Source organism: Ranitomeya imitator, chromosome 5 (assembly GCF_032444005.1).
Source record: "Ranitomeya imitator isolate aRanImi1 chromosome 5, aRanImi1.pri, whole genome shotgun sequence".
Lineage (NCBI taxonomy): Eukaryota > Metazoa > Chordata > Amphibia > Anura > Dendrobatidae > Ranitomeya > Ranitomeya imitator.
In genome coordinates, this window is record NC_091286.1 from 458,810,585 (window position 1) to 458,832,708 (window position 22,124).

At 43.2% G+C, this 22,124-nt stretch overlaps 1 protein-coding gene across 2 annotated transcripts in view; it reads left to right on the plus strand.

The window, feature by feature from the left end:
• PEX5L (peroxisomal biogenesis factor 5 like) overlaps positions 1 to 22,124 on the plus strand; it is a 536,497-nt gene that overhangs the window by 376,256 nt on the left and 138,117 nt on the right. For both annotated transcript variants that reach the window (XM_069727261.1, XM_069727262.1), the window contains one exon: positions 1,931 to 2,035. In XM_069727261.1, coding sequence (XP_069583362.1) covers positions 1,931 to 2,035 — 105 coding nt within the window. The remainder of the gene's footprint in view (positions 1 to 1,930; positions 2,036 to 22,124) is intronic.

A 22,124-nucleotide genomic window follows, 5' to 3' on the forward strand; every position in this document is an offset into this window, starting at 1 on the left:
ACCAGGAAATTCAATTTGCATCCAATGAGCCCTGATTACCATTAAAAATGCAGTTTTTTTATGCTCAGAATTCTCCTGACCATAAATCATAATAAAAAATTGGACCCGGAAGGGGTTAAAAAACAATAAAAATTCATACTCACATGGCACTTCACCTGTCATAGCTGCCGGAGCTTTTTGCTGCCATTTTTAGGCCACAGCTCAGCTGATGGGCCGGTCGGTACTCTTCACCTGCTCCTCAGGTGCTGCCTCCAGTAAGGAGTGAGGAGAAGGGCCTAGTAGACCAGAGGACAGTAGGGACAGGTGAGGAGCTAGTCGAGTATTCATTTTTATTTGCCTTTAACCCCCTCTCAGTCTATATGAATCCAGCATAATGCCGAATTTTGGGAAATTCAAAACATATTTGATTTGTCTAGAATCAATTCACCCATCTTTACGTCTGAGTCGAGTTCTTTAGATTTCATGCAGAATTACAAGTATCCAAAGAGCACCTTTAGTAATGTACGAGTGCTAACATTGCCAATGGCATATGTATACAAATACATTCTTTAGTTCAATTGGATCTAATTATAATTCAGAAAACTGTGTATCCAGAATAATGCCGCTTTAACCTACTGCAACGCTGTGTGCTGAATGGCATGGGACTTTACCTGTGTTTATAGCATGTTTCAGGATCAGGGTGCACTACAGAAGATGTGAAATGTTTGAATTCTCCGCAGGTTATGTAGTTTTTCCATTAGTATGGGATTTAGTACACGGCTACGCACAAGCATGAATCACTGTGTTATAGCGCAGCTATTATATGCCGGTTTAATGAAGTGGATTCCCATGAGTAACTCTCCTTGGTAAATCTCATACATTCTTTCTTTGATGGAAGAACTTACACTACGTGCTATTATTTCTAGCTTATGCATAGTTTTGTCCTGAAGCATTCGACTTATTAAAGAAAAGGAGATTACTGCATTTAAAACAAGTGTAATTTAATGGTACTACTACTAACTTTTCCTTTTTCTCTTGCTGTTTACATTTTACAATACCGTATTTATGAAATGTGTAAGAAAAATTATTGCTGCCAAATTTGGACATGGCATGTATGAACTAATGGCAACAACAAAAAATAGTAAAAAATTGAAAGTCCTCAGGGGTTGATACCTTATTGTGGCTTATTGAAAAATGATGAGAAATTTGTCATAAATTTGTGCGTTGAGATATCCACCAAACAACCAACCATATTCTAAATTTCATATTGTTAGAGAAGATTACAAAATATGAATCTCTATAAAACCCACTAGTTTCCATCTACAAAGAAAACTAAAATGGTATTTATGGCTTAAAAATTGCAGATTCATTATGTTCTAACCTATACTTGAAACAGTGCCAATATGGTTGCTATATGAGGTTTTTTACTAGACTATCAGTTTTTTAATACTTTGGTCCAATTTGTACTAATGTTCAAAATAAATTTTTATATTAGAGAAACTACTAAAAGAGGATCCAAGTAGATTGGCTGTTCTAACTTTAGGTGGTCTACTGGTGAAGATTCCAGGCAGCCAATATAGTATTATTTTATGCCTACTCAAATAAATGGGTCCACCCTCATCCCATTGAGAGGTCCTACAGTGGCTCTTGTTTCTGACTCTCAAAGGGTAGAGATCCCTCTATGACGTTCCACGAACCCAAATTTCTCAAAGCTCGTAGCAACCAATCAAGTTGCCACCTAAAAACAGTCTAGTGATGATTCTCATTATTCTTAACCTGTATGTTTATTTAAATGCTATCTGTTCCTTTCTTAGTGTGAACCCATCCTACATACTACTGCCATTAGCTCACTGTGTTTTACTCTATCTGGGGCTAGTGGGATTTTCTTTTGGGGATTTCTGCCAAGATCACACTTTCCTGACACAAGTCATTGTTGATTTCACTATTGTAGGGGAAAAGCGCTAGGGCGGCAGATAAGGCTGTTGCCATGGTGATGAAGGAGATCCCGAAACAGCCGTCTGCAGAGGAAAAGCCCCTCCTTACTATGACCTCACAGGTGGGCGCCACCTTGGATTTCAAGAAACTGACACATGCACCTGGCTCTTGTATCTAAATGCTAACCTCTACAAATATTTCCACCAGTAATATTAAAAAAGCATCTACAGTTCTCGTGTTCTGAATGTCTCCACCAAACATCCTCTACTATACGAAGATGAGTAATGATATGTCCAAGGATAACAATTAAAAGCACTGAATGAATGAACCATGCACTCATGGGCACAGCATGCATATGTCAGTTTTACAGTAACGTTTTTTTTTATTTCTGTGACTATTTGGTGCAACTACATTTAACTGATTTACCTGGGTGGACCAGTCTGGGAGATCATTTAAATGACGTGCTGTGGTGTTTGTGACAGTGTGTTGTGTATAGGGCTCCCATAAATGTAAGCTAAATGTTTGGGAGGTAAAATTACTGATTGCTCAGGTCTGAAATCATTTTCCCTACTGATCATTGGTATCGTATATATTGCTTTTACTAAGGTATCCAGAGTTATCCAGATTATGAGGGGTGGTTGGAAATGGAGACATGGGAGCCCTAAATTGGTTTTATGTTGGTATTGTCTGTGTCATTTTAGTTAATCAATGTGAAGATGAGAGATTTATCTGTGAAAAAAACTAATGTCATTTTCTAACAAACACATTTAAATGCAATGTTTGTTTTACATCGTACTCTGAACATTTCAGGGAAATTTGAATTTTATATATGTAGTTTAAAGGGAACCTGTCACCCCCAAAATCGAAGGTGAGCTAAGCCCACCTGCATCAGGGGCTTATCTACAGCATTCTGTAATGCTGAAGATAAGCCCCCGATGTATCCTAAAAGATGAGAAAAAGAGTTTAAATTATACTCACCCAGGGGCGGTCCCGATGCCATCCGGGTCCGATGGGTGTCGCGGTCCGGTCCGGGGCCTCCTATCTTCTTACGATGACGACCTCTTCTTGTCTTCACGCTGCGGCTCTGGCGCAGGCGTACTTTGCCTGCCCTGTTGAGGGCAGAGCAAAGTCCTGCAGTGCGCAGGCGCCGGGCCTCTCTGACCTTTCCCGGCAGCCTGAAGACAAGAAGAGGACATCATCATAAGAAGATGGGAGGCCCGGACCAGACCGCGACACCCATTGGACCAGAAGAGCACTGAGACTGCCCCTGGGTGAGTGTAATCTAACCTTTTTTTCTCATCTTTCGGGATACATCAGGGGCTTATCTACAGCATTGCAGAATGCTGTAGATAAGCCCCTGATGCCGGTGGGCTTAGCTTACCTTCGATTATGGGGGTGACAGGTTCTCGTTAAAGGTTATGTACACCTTCACACAAAATTACATTTTATTGATTGTTTTCGTGCTTCTTAAAGAGAACCTGACAGATCCCCCATGCCCTCCAACCCACCAGTACTTGTATAATCATTTATAAATACCCTGCCTAACAGTCGGTTTATACTATTTGACATAAACAAGATGTTTAAAAAAAAAAGTCTTTACGTTTTTAATATGCAAGTTTCCTTTTGACTACTTGATGGGGCATTTGATTCTTGGGACTAATTGTCCCATTCAGTATGCTATGATTATAGCATAATTCGCAAGAGCCACCATCATTGCCAGCTCTCGACAAATCTTGCGCATGCAACTTTCTTGTCTAGACAACATTGGTCTGAAGCTGATTGTACACTTCCCGTCTACAGAGGCACACTCCACAAGTCCAGAAGCGAAGAAGATCTGTGCCGGTAGCTTATCTTCGGCTCCTCCTTGGAATTCAGCTGTCTTCTTCGCTTTTGGACATGCGCAGTTTGCCTCTGTAGCCAGAAGGCATACACTCGTCTTCAGAGATGCAATGACATGTAGGCAAGAAAGTTGCGTGCACGCGCAAGAAATTTGCATATTTAAAATGTACTGTAAAAATACTTTTTAAGATGTCTGTTTATATGTCAAACAGGATAAAGGGACAGTTAAACAGGTCATTTGGAGATGAATGTACAAATGCTGGTGGATTAGAAGACATTGGGGACCTGTCAGGTTCCCTTTAAATAAAAAGTTAAACAATTTTCACGTAGCATTATTTTATATTGTTTGTTTGCTTCTTAAATGAAAAGTTATATAATTTGCTTAATAGTTTTCATTAAAAATGTTCTACCGTTTTGCTGCTACAGAGTGTCTGTAAGTCTTTTATCTAGCGCTGTGTTTTTGCAAAAGTGATATAAATTTGTCAGAGCTCCTTGTGCTGCTCCTGGTGGCTCTCTGCTCCTCCCTCACTTCTCTTAGTGCTAGAGATAGCAGGAGAAAGAGGGGTTTTATACGGACTTGCAGTGGAGAGAAGGAAAAATATATCAAAGGACACAAGAAAGAAAACACATGGAGAAGAAAGTACAAAATTGGAGCTGTGCTGATTAGTGAATGCCAGTGAAATCAGCTGGATATACACAGACCTGAGGCTTCTTTTACACTTGCCGTGGTTTTTCGTGCCGTGGTTTTTTGCAAGGGCCGCAAAAACGGGCCCAATAATTCCACGGAGCGCCATATGGCCTTGAGGGCCATATTTACGGCCATGAAAAAATATCCGGCCTGCTCGATATTTTTCATGGCTTACTGACATTGCCCCCATCGAAAATCAATGAGTCTGCAAAATCAACGGATGCTTGTTTTTTCGGTGCACTAGTAATTCCGTTTTTTGCGGATCACCATTCTTTTTTGGTCCCTACTTTTTCCCTACTATTCTGATCCAGAAAACCAGCAATCTGCGAGATTTTTGCGGCCCATTTTTGTGGCAGGCCGGGAAAATTACGGCGATATGACCCGCAAAAAAGGTCTGTAAAAGCGGACCGCTAAAATCACAGTAAGTGTTAAAGAAGCATTACAGCCAGCCTTCATTACTGGCATGGACACTCCCACAAGAGGAAAATCTGAAACTTGGGTAAAGCTGCAAACTGTATATCATATAATAGCACAATTTTATTACCTAAAAGGTACCTACTAACATATGTAAAAATCATTTTTTCATTTCAGAGATGTCTGTAGCTTTTAAATTATATTTTTATTCATATTACAATTCAACAAACTGTCAACTTTCCTTGATCAGTATGTATTAGGAAAGAGTCAAACAGCCGCATATTACAGACTGAGATTACAACACAATTGTTGGACTGGCCATTGCCTCTCCTGACCGGAGCGTGACAGCAACATAGAAATACATGCTGTCATGCTTCGGTTGAGAGAGCCAACGGCCAGTCTGAGTATTGTGTTGCAATCTCTGTCTGAGTTATACTGCTGTCCGACCTATCTAAACTATTAATATGGGCATACAACTTATAGACTGCTGATAATAGGCCTAACTGTATGTCTCATATCAGATGCCCTGTTGTTGAGAAATCATATTTTATCACTTTATATAAATGACCTTTTCTAGGCTATGGGGAGGATGTTGCCTAGAAGATAACTCTGCCTCCAGAGCTAATTTTAAATAAAAGAGGGAGTTACCACTGTGATTTGTAATGGTTTCCACTGTGATATGTGATGGCCGCTCTCTGCTCTCCTGATCTCACTGCAGAGCTGTGTGTGACTATACCTAACACATCTGCAGGTTCCTCTCAGCTTCTGCTCCATCTCACTTTCAGACAGGGTTGTAATATTGATGCAATACAGCAGAGCTCAGAGAGAAGCAAAAAATATGTTTGCAAGAAGAGATATTTAAGTTCTCCTGTTCTATGTTAGTTACTTGTCAAACACTGGTATCTCTCCTTCTTGTAAAATAAGCTCTGGAGGCAGAGTTATCTTCCAGGCACCGTCCTCCCCAGAACCTGGAAGAACTCATTTACATGAAGTAATACAAGATAATTTATCAACAACAACACATCTGATATGAGACATACAGTTAGGACTGTGGTGACAGATTCTCTTTAAATACATTTAAAACACCCAAAAAGTGTTTATTTTTTTACAATCCCAATTCCCAATGTTCAGGGATACTATAAATGTTGTTACTGCACATCTACACATTTAGTATATTCCTAGTTCTGTTTCTTGATTACAATAGATAATATCTGTTATTTCTTTACATTTAAACTGTGCATTATATTACTGAAGCAAAGGGTAATAGTCTCTTGGTAGAAGAAGAATCAACTTCCTTCACAACTTAATGACCCATGAACATTAGAACTTCCTACATATTGCAAGGCAATACTAAGGTATATACTATGTGTTTTCTTATGACTATGCAGAGATATAGCAGGCTTATAGGTGATGCAAAAACTGAAAACATTAAGACTGCTATATCATACCTTACAGAGAACCCGTCATCAAAATTTTGTATGTTAAAGTAAAGGCATGGAGGCATGGCTATAGCACTTCGTGGGATTTCAGCCCTCTTGTAGCAGCTTCGATATGCATCGGCACAGGGTTTTTTGTATAAAAACAGCATAACGATTATTGTCCATCATAGACTTTACAGCTCTAAAACGAAAACAGCCTTTCTCCAGTACAAATGAATAACAAAAACAGTCCTTTCCTCAGGCACAATGAAACAAGTATTAGCTCAAGCAGTTTTACATGTGTTCACCAAACAAATACAGCTCTGTCCCACTCCAGCCAAAACTCCACTCTGATGAGCTAACCCATGTGCCAGTTAATAAAAGCCCCATGCTGGTTTATGGGATCGATCTTTCCCACTGACACTCTTTTGGTTGCTCCTAAATCCTGGATCCAAAATAAAACTTTCTTGGTATCCTAGTGTTACTGGTACAGACTTTACATTACTGAGGTCAACCACCTCGATGACATGTATTTGTCATCCAGGATCTTACCACCGGCTTTCTTACAGCTGTCATACAGATTCAATAAATCCCTTTAGAGAAAAAATCCACATACTGTGCAAGATGCTAGCAGGTGTGTAGGATGCAGTGACACACAGGAGACAGAGCAAGGGTTAACAGGGATTTTTATATAACACAACAAGAGGTCAAGCAGGGGGGTATTATAATAAAGAAAACAACAGTTCAACTTATCAGTTTCTGGGCCTTGGTAGGAGGCGGCTGGAAGATCCATCGATGGTGCCGCAGGAGGCGCGAGAAGTCTCCAATCCAGTCCCACAGAAAGGCAATGCACTGTCTCCTTACGGTGGTGAATCCTCCGGGTCATTCGGCTCCTGGTATGAGCACCAGATGTTATAGAGGTGTGGGTCCGCAGCACAGCGGATGTAGCAAACAGTTCAGCAGACAAGGCCGCAGAAGTATTATGTAGTCCAGCGGTTATGGCCACAGGAGCAGGCCAACACTCAGTAGGCACCACAGGGATAGGACTCAGTGGAGCCTCTGCAGTGGTGAGCGGAACGATACTCTGAAATCCGTACTGGTCACTGTACGGTGCGGGGATCTCAATAAGCTTGGTGTCATCAGTTGGGATGGTGCTGCTAACTGAGTGGGAAGGCACGGAAAGCTTGCATGGGTAAGTCGACAAGGAGTCAACTGTCTCTGTGCTCTCACGTTGGTTCCCCGCCAAAACCCCCGTCTTCCCATACACACCGCTATTTAAGTCGGACCTGCCCCCATCAGTCAGGTGTCCTGAACTTCTCCAGTCAGAAATCTCTTGCCCCGGAATAATAGTGACAGCCCCGATAGTTCCAGCAAAGGCACGCAAGAGAGACCGTTAGACTGGCTCTCCTCCCTACACTCCCCCACTCTTTTTCCGCGCCATTCCACGGGCGAGACTTTTCGAGGAGTGTGTGACTGTCTCTTCTTCTTCTGTGTGGATTATTGCCAGATGAAATTTTCTTGTTCATAGTGATTGGGGGGCTTGCCAGCTGTTGTTCATTCAGAGCATCTCAGATCAGGAAAAGTAGTGGGAGTTCTCTTGTAAGGCAGAATCCAGCTGTGAGGGCAGAGTCATGAGTGAGGCTGTATTCTCTGGTTCTAACCTCTCAAAGCCCTCGGAGCTCAACTCTTCACCCCCTTCTTTGTCCTCTTCTGCTACTAGAGTCTGGATCGTTTCTGAGGCCTCGGGCTCCTCTTCCATTCATACAGGGTTTTTAAATAAGCAGAGTCGGAGCATATTTCAATGGACAGTTCAAGTGGGGGCATCCTCTTTTCCCTCAGGCTGGACTTTGTACACGGGTCCCTCAGGACTAATTTTTCTCTTTACCCGATATGGGTCTTTCTCCCAGCGGTTTTCCAGCTTGTCCCGAGAACGCTTCTCCCGCAAGAAGACACGGTCTCCAACTTGAAACTCTGTTGCTCCGGATGGGTCCTTCTATGCATATTCTAGCTCCTGCAGTCTAGTATGAACCAATCAATGTAAGGTTTGTAGACGATGTCGATGTTCCCGAACCCAGGAGGACACCCCTGTCTGCTGATAGTCCTCTTCTGGGTTCAACGCCACCTCAGAGATTCCCTTTCCATCTCGACCACACAGGAGGAAGTAAGGTGTATATCCTGTGGTTCAATGTACTATTGTATATCCACATCAGTTCAGGAACCATTCTAGTCGCTCTTCTCTGAACTTGCTTCAGTTTGTTAATGTCTTTTTTTAAATGTGGTGCCCAAAACTGGACACAGTATTCCAGATGAGGTCTGACCAAAGAGGAGTAGAGGGCAATAATAACTTCACGTGATCTAGACTGTATGCTTCTGTTAATACATCCCAGAATTGCATTTGCCTTTTTTGCTGCTGCATCACACTGTTGACTCATGTTCAGTTTATGATCTATTACTATACCCAAGTCTTTTTCACATGTGCTGTTGCTTAGCCCTATTCCTCCCATTCTGTATATGCTTTTTTCATTTTTATTGCCCAGATGTAGTACTTTGCATTTTTCCATGTTAAAAACAATTCTATTAGTTGCTGCCCACTGCTCCAGTTTATTTAAATCTTTTTGAATCCTCTTCTCTAGTATTAGCTATCCTCTTAGCTTTGTGTTATCAGCAAATTTAATCAGTTTACCCTCAATTCCTTCATCTAAATAATTGATAAAGATGTTTAACAATACAGGGCCCAGGACAGAGCCTTGTGGTACCCCAATTGAGACATTCTTCCAACTAGATGTGCAGCCATTTTCGACCACTCTTTGGGTCCGATCACTAAGCCAGTTATGAATCCACCTAACAGTTGCCTTGTCCATTCCATACTTAGTCATTTTTTCAATAAGGATTGTGTGAGATACTTTGTCAAATGCTTTGCTGAAGTCAAGATATATATATATATAAGGGGACAATACAAATATCTAGCTGAGGATCTGTTTATACCAAGGAAGGTGACGGGCACAAGGGGGCATTCTTTGCGTCTGGAGGAGAGAAGGTTTTTCCACCAACATAGAAGAGGATTCTTTACTGTTAGGGCAGTGAAAATCTGGAATTGCTTGCCTGAGGAGGTGGTGATGGCGAACTCAGTCGAGGGGTTCAAGAGAGGCCTGGATGTTTTCCTGGAGCAGAACAATATTGTATCATACAATTATTAGGTTCTGTAGAAGGACGTAGATCTGGGGATTTATTATGAAGGAATATAGGCTGAACTGGATGGACAAATCTCTTTTTTCGGCCTTACTATGTTACTATGTATATCTACAGCATTTCCCTGATCCACCCAGTCAGTGATTCTGTCGTAGAAGGAAATTAAGTTAGTCTGACATGACTTATTAGTTACAAACCCATGCTGACTCTGTTTAATCACTTCATTCTTATCCAGGTACTTGCATACATGTTGGTTAATAATTCAGGACACCGGGGCTACACTCCCCCACTCTTTTTGCATGCCATTCCATGGGCAAGACTTTTCGAGGAGTGTGTGACTGTTTCTTCTTCATCTGTGTGGATTGTTGCCAGATGAAATTTTTTTGTTCATAGCAATTGGGGGGCTTGCCAGCTGTTGTTCGTTCAGAGCGTCTCAGATCAGGAAAAGTAGTGGAGTTCTCTTGTGAGGTACAATTCAGCTGTGAGGGCAGAGTCATGGGTGAGGCTGTATTCTCTGGTTCTAACCTCTCAAAGCCCTCGGAGCTCAACTCTTCACCCCCTTCTTTGTCCTCTTCTGTTACTAGAGTCTGGATCGTTTCTGAGGCCTCGGGCTCCTCTTCCACTCATACAGGGTTTTTAAATAAGCAGAGTCGGAGCATATTCCGTTGGAGAGTTCAAGTGGGGGCATTCTCTTTTCCCTCAGGCTGGACTTTGTGCAGGGGTCCCTCAGGACTAATTTTTCTCTTTACCCGATATGGGTCGTTCTCCCAGCGGTTTTCCAGCTTGTCCCGAGAACGCTTCTCCTGCAAGAAGACATGGTCTCCAACTTGAAACTCTGTTGCTCCGCATGGGTCCTTCTATGCATATTCTAGCTCCTGCAGTCTAGTATGAACCAATCAATGTAAGGTTTGTAGACAATGTCTATATTCCCGAACCCAGGAGGACACCCCTGTCTGCTGATAGTCCTCTTCTGGGTTCAACGCCACCTCAGAGATTCCCTTTCCATCTCGACCACACAGGAGGAACTAAGGTGTATATCATGTTGTTCAATGTACTATTGTATATCCACATCAGTTCAGGAACCATTCTAGTCGCTCTTCTCTGAGCTTGCTTCAGTTTGTTAATGTCTTTTTTAAAATGTGGTGCCCAAAACTGGACACAGTATTCCAGATGAGGTCTGACCAAAGAGGAGTAGAGGGCAATAATAACTTCACGTGATCTAGACTGTATGCTTCTGTTAATACATCCCAGAATGGCATTTGCCTTTTTTGCTGCTGCATCACACTGTTGACTCATGTTTAGTTTATGATCTATTACTATACCCAAGTCTTTTTCACATGTGCTGTTGCTTAGCCCTATTCCTCCCATTCTGTATATGCTTTTTTCATTTTTATTGCCCAGATGTAGTACTTTGCATTTTTCCATGTTAAAAACAATTCTATTAGTTGCTGCCCACTGCTACAGTTTATTTAAATCTTTTTGAATCCTCTTCTCTAGTATTAGCTATCCTCCTAGCTTTGTGTTATCAGCAAATTTAATCAGTTTACCCTCAATTCCTTCATCTAAATAATTGATAAAGATGTTTAGCAATACAGGGCCCAGGACAGAGCCTTGTGGTACCCCAATTGAGACATTCTTCCAACTAGATGTGCAGCCATTTTCGACCACTCTTTGGGTCCGATCACTAAGCCAGTTATGAATCCACCTAACAGTTGCCTTGTCCATTCCATACTTAGTCATTTTTTCAATAAGGATTGTGTGAGATACTTTGTCAAATGCTTTGCTGAAGTCAAGATATACTATATCTACAGCATTTCCCTGATCCACCCAGTCAGTGATTCTGTCGTAGAAGGAAATTAAGTTAGTCTGACATGACTTATTAGTTACAAACCCATGCTGACTCTGTTTAATCACTTCATTCTTATCCAGGTACTTACATACATGTTGGTTAATAATTCAGGCCACCGGGGCTACACTCCCCCACTCTTTTTGCATGCCATTCCATGGGCGAGACTTTTCGAGGAGTGTGTGACTCTCTCTTCGTCTTCTGTGTGGATTGTTGCCAGATGAAATTTTCTTGTTCATAGCAATTGGGGGGCTTGCCAGTTGTTGTTCGTTCAGAGCGTCTCAGATCAGGAAAAGTAGTGGAGTTCTCTTGTGAGGTAGAATCCAGCTGTGAGGGCAGAGTCATGGGTGAGGCTGTATTCTCTGGTTCTAACCTCTCAAAGCCCTCGGAGCTCAACTCTTCACCCCCTTCTTTGTCCTCTTCTGCTACTAGAGTCTGGATCGTTTCTGAAGCCTCGGGCTCCTCTTCCACTCATACAGGGTTTTTAAATAAGCAGAGTCGGAGCATATTCCGTTGGAGAGTTCAAGTAGGGGCATCCTCTTTTCCCTCAGGCTGGACTTTGTACACGGGTCCCTCAGGACTAATTTTTCTCTTTACCCGATATGGGTCTTTCTCCCAGCAGTTTTCCAGCTTGTCCCGAGAACGCTTCTCCCGCAAGAAGACACGGTCTCCAACTTGAAACTCTGTTGCTCCGGATGGGTCCTTCTATGCATATTCTAGCTCCTGCAGTCTAGTATGAACCAATCAATGTAAGGTTTGTAGACGATGTCGATGTTCCTGAACCCAGGAGGACACCCCTGTCTGCTGATAGTCCTCTTCTGGGTTCAACGCCACCTCAGAGATTCCCTTTCCATCTCGACCACACAGGAGGAAGTAAGGTGTATATCCTGTGGTTCAATGTACTATTGTATATCCACATCAGTTTAGGAACTGATTGTTCCTAAACAATAGGATTGTGTGAGATACTTTGTCAAATGCTTTGCTGAAGTCAAGATATACTATATCTACAGCATTTCCCTGATCCACCCAGTCAGTGATTCTGTCATAGAAGGAAATTAAGTTAGTCTGACATGACTTATTAGTTACAAACCCATGCTGACTCTGTTTAATCACTTCATTCTTACCCAGGTACTTACATACATGTTTAATGATTCAGGCCACCGGGCCTTTCCCTTTTCTTCTAAAGTTCTTAGCATCTGAATTAGCGCACGGTTAAATCATTCACAGGTGCCATTACCATGAGGGTGGTATGGAGTAGTACGAGATTTGTCGATCCGCTATAGGTGATGGAGCTCATCCATGACTCTTCCTAGAAAACAGGCTCCGTGATCAGAGTCCTCTTCAGACAGCCATAGGGTTAGATGAAGTACTTTTTGTTATGGAACTGCAACACAGGACTAGGGCAGAAGGGGGAAAACTGACCCTGCACTATGACTAGGCTGATACTCTACAAAGGAGTGGGTGACCCATTCCAAGTGGATAGACCCACCGACGATCCTAGGTTAATCTCAAGCAAAGACCTATAGATAGGGGAAGGGGATCCCTGAAATATATAAGGACTGGGTTCAAACACGGGTCACCTTCTAATAGAAGGCACAGAGAAGGTTGCAGAAACCAACTGAAAACAAAAACTAGGCTAGCAGAACCAAAGGTCCCAGAACTGCACAAATTATACACACAGAAGACAAAGCAAAGCACCAAGCTAGAACTCGAGCAGATTAACACTGTTGTCCAGCAGGAACTGGGAGGCAGTTGCAGGTTAATAAAGAGTGATACAAACACCTGACCCAAGACCAACCCAGCACCAGAGGAGAAAGACCAGTGGCCTGAACACCACAAGAAAATGGCGGATAGTCACAAACTAAACAGATTCTAACACTTTCAGATTGCGCATGCAGCGGACTCTGTGGTCTGGTCTCGAGTTGGAGTCACCACGGCAAATTTTGTAAAGTGATCCACCATCACTAAGCAATGTTCATAGCCCTGATGAGCTGGGCCAATGGTCAGGTAGTGTATTGTCAAGAGTTCTAGAGGAGCGGAGGTTACGTTGGACTGGACCGGAGTGCTCTGCTCTGGCGGCTTAGTCAGTTCACATGTTTGACACGTTCGACAGTCCTCTTCCACTTTTGCTTTCAACTGGGGTGGCAAATGAACCGTTGTAACCATTGGAAGGTTTTTTCTGGATCAAAGTGGGCTCCTTGCTTGTGTGCAGTAACGGCAATCTCGGGTAACAACGCTGTCAGGATTATGACTTGCATGGTCGCAGTCAGCTCAGTCCGCAACTGTGCTTTCCGATACGGTAGGCTATTCTTTATTGGAAGATGTTCCCACTGCCGAATGATTCATTACACCTGTGGAGACAGAGTACTTCTATCTGCCGAGCTGGGGAGTCTTTGAGCAGCAACACACTGTCTCAACAATGCCAGTTCATCATTTTCCTGTTGAAGTTGAACCCACTCATCCTGAGATCGTCCCAGTACGCCTTCCTGGGCCGAGGTGTGTATTTGCTCCTACGTTGCCACCACCATCCTGGTGGGTCTCAGAAGCTTTGGGATTTCTTCATCTTCCAGCTCCACGTCTCTGTCCTGCTCTGGATTAGTACTTCTCCTCCTAGACAGGGCATCAGCATGAGTGATTTCTGCTTCCCTCTTATAGGCATTCTTATAGCGAAACTCATCGCTGCTCCAGAGCCCCCAGTCTTGCATTTTCCAGATGCGCTAGCGGGTTGTCAGTGCGCACTAATACTTCAGAGCCAGATAGATATTCCACGAATCTCTCCGTCATAGCCCACACCAATGCCAGCAGCTCCAACATAAAGGAGCTGTAGTTGTCTGGATCGCATTCGGAATCGTGAAGGCATCGGCTAGCGTATGCAATCACCCTCTCTCTGCATCTGTAACAACACAGTTCCAAATCCCAGTAGACTCCCGTCGATGTGGAGAATAAACGGTTGTGAGAAATCTGCATAAGCCAAGACAGGCTCTTTTGTAAGTGCTTTCTTTAGATCCTGAAAGGCCTCTTCTTGGGACTCCTTCCAGCAGATTTTCCAGTTTTTTGCACCAGAAGGTACCTTTTCCAACAGCTCCAGCAAGGGCTTTGTCCATTGAGCAAAGTTCTTGACAAAGCGCCTGTAATATCCGGTCAGTCCCAGGAATGCTCGAACATCCTTTCCGGTCTCTGGAGTTGGCCAGTCTTGATCACAGCAATCTTTTCTCTGGAGGGCTCTACTCCTGCAGCGAAAACAATGTGGCCCAAGTACTCAATCTGTGTACGAAACAAATGGCATTTTTGTGGCTTCACATTTAGTCCATGTCTCTGAAAGCGGACAAACATTTCTTCTAAGCGCTGCAAGTGTTCCTCAAATGAAGCCGCATAGACTATAATGTCATCCAGGTAGATGAGCGTGGATTCAAAATTCAAGTCTGATAGGCACCTTTCCATGAGACGTTGAAAAGTCCCGGGAGCGTTGGTTAAGCCGAACGGCATTCGACAAAATTCGTACAAACCCATGGGAAGGATAAAGGCTGTCTTTGCTCGATCTTGTTCAGACATGGTCACTTGCCAGTAGCCACTAGTGAGGTCCAATGTAGAGAACAACCTGGCTTTTCCATAGCAGATACGGAGTCTTCAATCCTGGGCAGTGGGTATGAGTTTCTCATGTACAGGCATTGAGTTTTCGGTAATCCACACAGAAACGTAAGGCACCATCCTTCTTCCACACTTAACACAATTGGGGCAGCCCATGGACTCTGGCTCTCCCTAATGATGCCTGCCTGCAACATCTGGTTTTACCTGCTCTTCACCTCCTGGTATAACTGTGTTGGGAATTTGTCGGTAATGCTCTCTTATAGGTGCGGTGCTTCCAGTTGGTATCGTGCGTAATGGCCATGGTGCAGCCAAAATCATCTTCGTGGAGAGCAAAAACATCTTTATACCTCCCCAGCATAGCTTCTACCTGTTGTACCTGGGTGGGGGTGAGTTCGATCAACTCGGCCAGCATTCGTTCCAGTATGGGTCAGCCCTCTTTAATGTAATGAGGTTCTGGCACTGAGATGGAGTTCACTGCCACAGTCCAAGGGTCTCCATGTTGTATTTCCAGTTGTGCTGCTTGGGAGAGTATTAGTTCTTCAGGTGGATTCATTACTCGGGCCACCACACTTCTGGGAACAACGATGATGTCCTGATCTCCCAAATTAATACACCGTACAGGAACAGTCCCTTCTCGTACAATGGCTGGCGTATGCACCACTAGGAGTCCCTTGGGTAATTGTTCTGAAGAAGATGATTCAATTTTGACCTAAACCCCCTCCAAGGGGACATAGGCACGGATGGGCATAGACAGCACTGTTTTTCCGAGAGGAAGAACGAGTTTGGTGGAGGCGGGGATGATCACTTTTCCCAACACTCCTCCCTCACAGCTATACTCTTGTACTTGTGCCACTCGGGCCAGATGTTGGAAAATTCTCCTTTGGGGGTATGTGGACCCCTATGTTTTAGAATCTCATTAGAGGGCTCCCTGATGAGAAGACTTCTGAACTCTGAACCCGGGATGGGAAGTTGGTTGGCAGCCATTAACTTTATTACTGGGCCCCATTCAGGCTGCTTTGCTCCAGGAAAATGTCGCTGGAAGTAAGCCTCTGGCATCGTTGTCACCTGTGAGGCCGTGTCTACTAAGCATCGCACTGCAGGTCCATCTATCTCTGCCCATATCGGGGGGTATGTTGACACTAAACTTGTGGGACTTCCACTACTCTTCCTCACCTGTTCTGGCTCCGGGTGGTGTCCCACCTGCTCGGAGCCCTCTAGTTTAATGGGCAGCGAGGCGTCACTCTTCCCCGCTAGGTGCACTCCCGTGCAATGTGTCTGCTCTCTCCGCAGTTGTAACAAGTGATGAGCCTCAGCCGGCGAAACATTCTAAGGTCACGGCGGGGCTCCAGGCTTCCCTTCTCTGAAGAATTACTGGTAGCCTCCATTTTCTTCTCTATGTCAGCAACTTCTACTTCACACTCACAAGTTCTCTCCTCAGTTCTTCCATCCATTGGGGTTCAGCAATGGTGTTTACAGACACCCCCACACTCCGGACCTTCCCAACCAGGACTGTCACCCCCTGCTCCTGTTCACGCATGCGTGCCTCACTCCCTACTTCAGGGAAAGTCATTTGGGGGTTCACCCATACACGTTCTTGCAGGGCTTGTTTTGTCAGCATGTCAAGCAAATCAGTCACTAAGAGGTCTCGTAACATTATGTCTGTGGGTCCTACTCCCATGCCATCTTTTCTAATAATTGCAGTGAGTAGCTCTTGCAATGCATTCATATATTTGGTTACGGTCTCCCCCTCCCTCTAAATTCTACTAAAAAGACGTTGTCTCAATTCTCCTACATCTGTGGGGTCTCCGTGAGTCTCCTCCAAGATCTGCAGCACCTTTTTAAGGGTATCCCAGTCTCAGGGGGGTCCGTAACATCGCTGAATCCCTGGTTTCTCCATCCAGTGCCATAATGGCCACCTCAGCCTCCAGCGCAGGGGTCATGGGGTGCATTCTCATCATGTCACTAAGGCCCAACAGCACAGTGTTGCTCCCCTTGAATTTGGGCAAATTGCTCAGCATGGCCCCCAGGAAAAGGCTAGTCCTGGGGCCACCCCCAACTGCTTGGTCTGCCACCTGCATCCTGCCGACTACGCCAAGTATAAGATGCTAGCAGGTGCGTAAGATGCAGTGACACACAGGAAACAGAGAAAGGGTTAACTGGGATTTTTATGCAACACAACAATAGGTCAAGCAGGGGCGTATTATAATGAAGAAAACAACAGTTCAACTTATCAGTCTCTGGTCTCCAATCCGGTCCCGCAGAAAGTTGATGCACTGTCTCCTTGCGGTAGTGAATCCTCCTGGTCATTCGGCTCCTGGTATGGGCACGAGATGTTATGGAGGTGTGGGTCTGCAGCACAGCGATGTAGCAAACAGTTCAGCAGACAAGGCCGCAGAAATAGTATGCAATCCAGCGGGTACGGCCACAGCAGCAGGCCGACACTCAGTAGGCACCACAGGGATAGGACTCAGTGGAGCCTCTGCGGTGGTGAGCAGAATGATACTCTGAAGTACGTACTGGTCACTGTGCGGTGCGGGGATCTGTCTGAGCTCGGTGTCATGAGTTGGGATGGGCGCCGATGGGTGGGATTAATGACGCGCTGCCGGCTCGAGTGTGTTAAATGCCACTAGTGTATCCTCACCCATCCCCTGCAGACTATGATCCATCACGGGCAGAGTCCTCCCTCCTTCTGTACCTGTTAGTTCCTTGTTTTTTGCTCATGTTTATTGTATTTGTCTATATTTGCCTCCTTTTTCACATGTAAAGTGTCATGGAATTATATGGTGCTATAAAAAATGTATAATAATAATAATAATAATAATAATAAAGTTATACTCCCTTTTGTCCCCAATTTTCCCCTACATGCATTCAGTAATTTAACAAAACGTAAGGAAAAAATAGCATGCAGTGTGACTGCAGGATCAGGCAACATAGAGTTTGTTACCATGGTGACACATGTTTCTGCATGTTTACTGTAGAAACTAATCATCTGATATTGCTGCTCAAGATTCCAAAAATGTTTCATATTTCACTATGAGAACAAAAAAGTTGCCTCCAAAGGAAGGCTTGACCTTTATCATCCCAAATTATAAAGACATTGGACACATATTACAAATATTTTATCTAATATTTGCATTTATTCTCCATTCGTTATATATAATACATTAAATTATAGGGAAAGTCTTCTTTAGAATGAGCTTCTCTTTTCAATTGAGTAATGTCTTTAATGAGAGATTGTCAATGTGAATAGAGGATTAAAGCTGCTATTAGCTAATTGCATTGCGTCTGGCATTATAATCTCCGGGGCTACCACTCAATAAATACTATGGTAAGAATCTATACTCAGCTGGTTATATTATGTTGATGGATCCAATTTTAAAATGATCATTAATCCAACCACAGCAATCTGTGTTATAACTCTTCATTGCGATATGTTTTTGTGACCCATAAATTTCATTACATTTTATAACTGTGGAGGGTGAAGACAAATCTTTCTTTGTCTTGTTACAGTAAATAATGGACTTTAGGATATACAGTGGGTATGGAAAGTTTTCAGACCCCTTTAACCTTCATCAGGCTGTGTAATTTTACAACGTTAACAGGCTGCAGAGGTACAATTGTACCTTCATATATATTTTATTGAAATTTGGCCAATATATTCTGGACCAAAACTGCAGAGATGTCACGAAATTTCAGCCCTCTACGGCTTTTCGAAAAAATAAGTTATTGCAATTTTAAAACGGAATAGTTACAATTGTACCTACTCAGCCGGACGAAGGTTAAATTTTTCACTCTGTTTCATTGCAGCCATTTGGTAAATTCAAAAAAGTTCAATTTTTTTCTCATTAATGTACACTCTGCATCGCATCTTGACTGAAAAAAATGTAGAAATTTATGCATATTTATTAAAAAAGAAAAACTGAAATATCACATGGTCATAAGTATTCAGACCCTTTGCTCAGACACTCATATGTAAGTCACATCCTGTGAATTTTCTTGTGATCCTCCTTGAGATGGTTCTACTCCTTCATTGGAGTCCAGCTGTGTTTAATTAAACTGATAGGACTTGATTTGGAAAGGCACACACCTGTTTATATAAGACCTCACAGCTCACAGTGCATGTCAGACCAAATGAGAATCATGAGGTCAAAGGAACTGGCCAAGGAGCTCAGAGACAGAATTGTGGCAAGGCACAGATCTGGTCATGGTTAGAAAAGAATTTCTGCAGTACTCAAGGTTCCTAAGAGCACAGTGGACTCCATAATCCTTAAATGGAAGAAGCTTGGGGCCACCAGAATTCATCCGAGACCTGGCCATTCTGACAAACTGATCAATCGAGGGAGAAGAGTCTTGGTGAGAGAGGTAAAGAAGAACCCAAGATCACTGCAGCTGAGCTCCAGAGATGCAGTAGGGAGATGGGAGAAAGTTCCACAAAGTCAACTATCACTGCAGCCCTCCACCAGTCTGACCTTTATGGCAGAGTGGCCAGACGGAAGCCTCTTCTCAGTGCAAGACACATAAAAGCCCTCAGAGAATTTGCTAAAAAAACACATGAAGGACTCCGAGACTATGAGAAATAAGATTCTCTGGTCTGATGAGATGAAGATAGACATTTTTGGAGATAATTCTAAGTGGTATGTGTGGAGAAAACCAGGCACTGCTCACCACCTGCCCATTACAATCCCAACAGTGAAACATGGTGGTGGCAGCATCATGCTATGGGGCTGTTTTTCAGCTGCAGTGACAGGACGACTGGTTGCCATTGAAGGAAACATGAATGCGGCCAAGTATAGAGTTATGCTGGATGAAAACTTCTTCCAGAGTGCTCTGGACCTCAGACTTGACCGAAGTTTCACCTTCCAACAAGACAATGACCCAAAGCACACAGCTAAAATAACAAAGGAGTGGCTTCAGAACAACTGTGACCATTCTTGACTGGCCCAGGCAGAGCCCTGACCTAAACACAATTGAGCATCTCTGGAGAGACCTGAAAATGGCTGTCCACCAACGTTCACCATCCAGCCTGACGGAACTGGAGAAGATCTGCAAGGAAGAATAGCAGAGGATCCCCAAATCCAGGTGTGAAAAACTTTTTGCCTCATTCCCAAAAAGACTCATGGCTGTACTAGCTCAAAAGGGCACTTCTACTCAATACTGAGCAAATGGTCTGAATACTTATGACCATGTGATATTTCAGTTTTTTTTAAATAAATGTGAAAAAATTTCTACATCTCAAGATGGGGTACAGAGTGTACATTAATGAGAAAAAAATGAACTTTTTAGAATTTACCAAATGGCTGCAATGATACAAAGAGTGAAAATATTAAAGGGGTCTGAATACTTTCCGTACCCACTGTGTTATATGGAAGCATACATTTCCTATCAATCTCAGGGATCATGCAGATGACCATATTATCGGTCCGAGGACGATCTGTACGGGTCATGCACATGTCCGATTTTTTCTCCAGACAGATCTGAGTGTTTGAGCTGATATTCGGATCGCACTCGGGTGTGCAAGTCATTAGGTCCATCATGAAAAACATCAAACTTCACTCCGATGACATCAGAATGCAGTCCAATTTCCACTGACTGACAAAATGGAGAAAAATCTACAATGAAGGATGAAGTTGGAGAAAAAATGTTCTCCTTCTTCTCGTCCAAGAGAATCGGATCACACTCTGATCAAACTATGAATTTGATGAAAGTGTCATTTGCATAATTGACCTCATTGTCTCAGATGAGAGAATCTATGGTTTTCTGCATGTGCCCATACACTGTTCAGTGTATAATAATCTAAATTTCTTTATTTACCTGAAAAATGGAGAGAGGTTGCCTTAATTACTGCTTATATGTCCTTTATCGGCATAGAGATGTCATTGAGTGGTCTCACATTTCCCCTAAAAATGAATATCTTTTGCAAACTTTGCCCCATTTAACCCCTTCAAGACGCAGCCCTTTTTCGTTTTTGCGTTTTCATTTTTCACTCCCTTCCTTACCAGAACCATAACTTTATTATTTTTCCGACAATATGGCCATCTGAGGGCTTATTTTTTGCGGGACGAGTTGTATTTTTGAACGACACCATTGGTTTTACCATGTCTTGTACTAGAAAACGTGTGGTGAAATTGTAAAAAAAAGTGCAATCCCACACTTGTTTTTTGTTTGGCTTTTTTGCTAGGTTCACTAAGTGCTAAAACTGACCTGTCATTATGATTCCCCAGGTCATTACGAGTTCATAGACACCAAATATGTCTAGGTTATTTTTTATCTAAGTGGTGAAAAAAATTCAAAACTTTGCTAAAAAAAATAAAAAATAGCGCCATTTTCCAATACCTGTAGCATCTCCATTTTTTGGGCTCTTGGGTCAGGTGAGGGCTTATCTTTTGCGTGCCGGGCTGATGTTTTTGTTGCGGCAATCAAAAAAACATAATTCTGGTGTTTCAAATTTTTTTCTCGCTACGCTGTTTAGCGATCAGGTTAATGCTTTTTTATTGATAGATCGGACGATTCTAAAAGCGGCGATACCAAATATGTGTATGTTTGATTTTTTTTATTGTTTTATTTTGGATGGGGCGAAAGGGGGGTGATTTAAACTTTTATATTTTAAAAATTTTTTCATATTTTTTTTTACTTTTGCTATGCTTCAATAGCCTTCATTGGAGGCTAGAAGCTGGCATAGCCTGATCGGCTCTGCTACATAGCAGCGATCATCAGATCGCTCCTATGTAGCTGAATTGCAGTCTTGCTATGAGCGCCGACCACAGGGTGGCGCTCACAGCAAGCCAGCATCAGTAACCATAGAGGTCTCAAGGAGACCTCTGGTTACTAAGCTGATGCATCGCTGACCTCCGATCATGTGACGGGGGTCGACGATGCGCGCATTTCTGGCCGCGTGGCCAGAAGCGGTAGTTAAATGCCACTGTCAGCGTTTGACAGCGGCATTTAACTGGTTAAGAGCAGCAGGTGGATCGCGATTCCACCTGCCGCTATTGCGCGCACATGTCAGCTGTACAAATCAGCTGACATGTCACGACTTTGATGTGGGCTCAGCGACGGAGCCCACATCAAAGGAGGAGACACGACATGCGCCGTACTAGTACGGGGCATGTCGTGAAGGGGTAAATGGTCAGTATGTTTTATTCAGAGAGGAAAAGGAATCCTAAAATAATGACTTTTTAATGGGCCTTGCCACATGGGTTAGATTAAGAAGGCAAACCAGACACTCCAT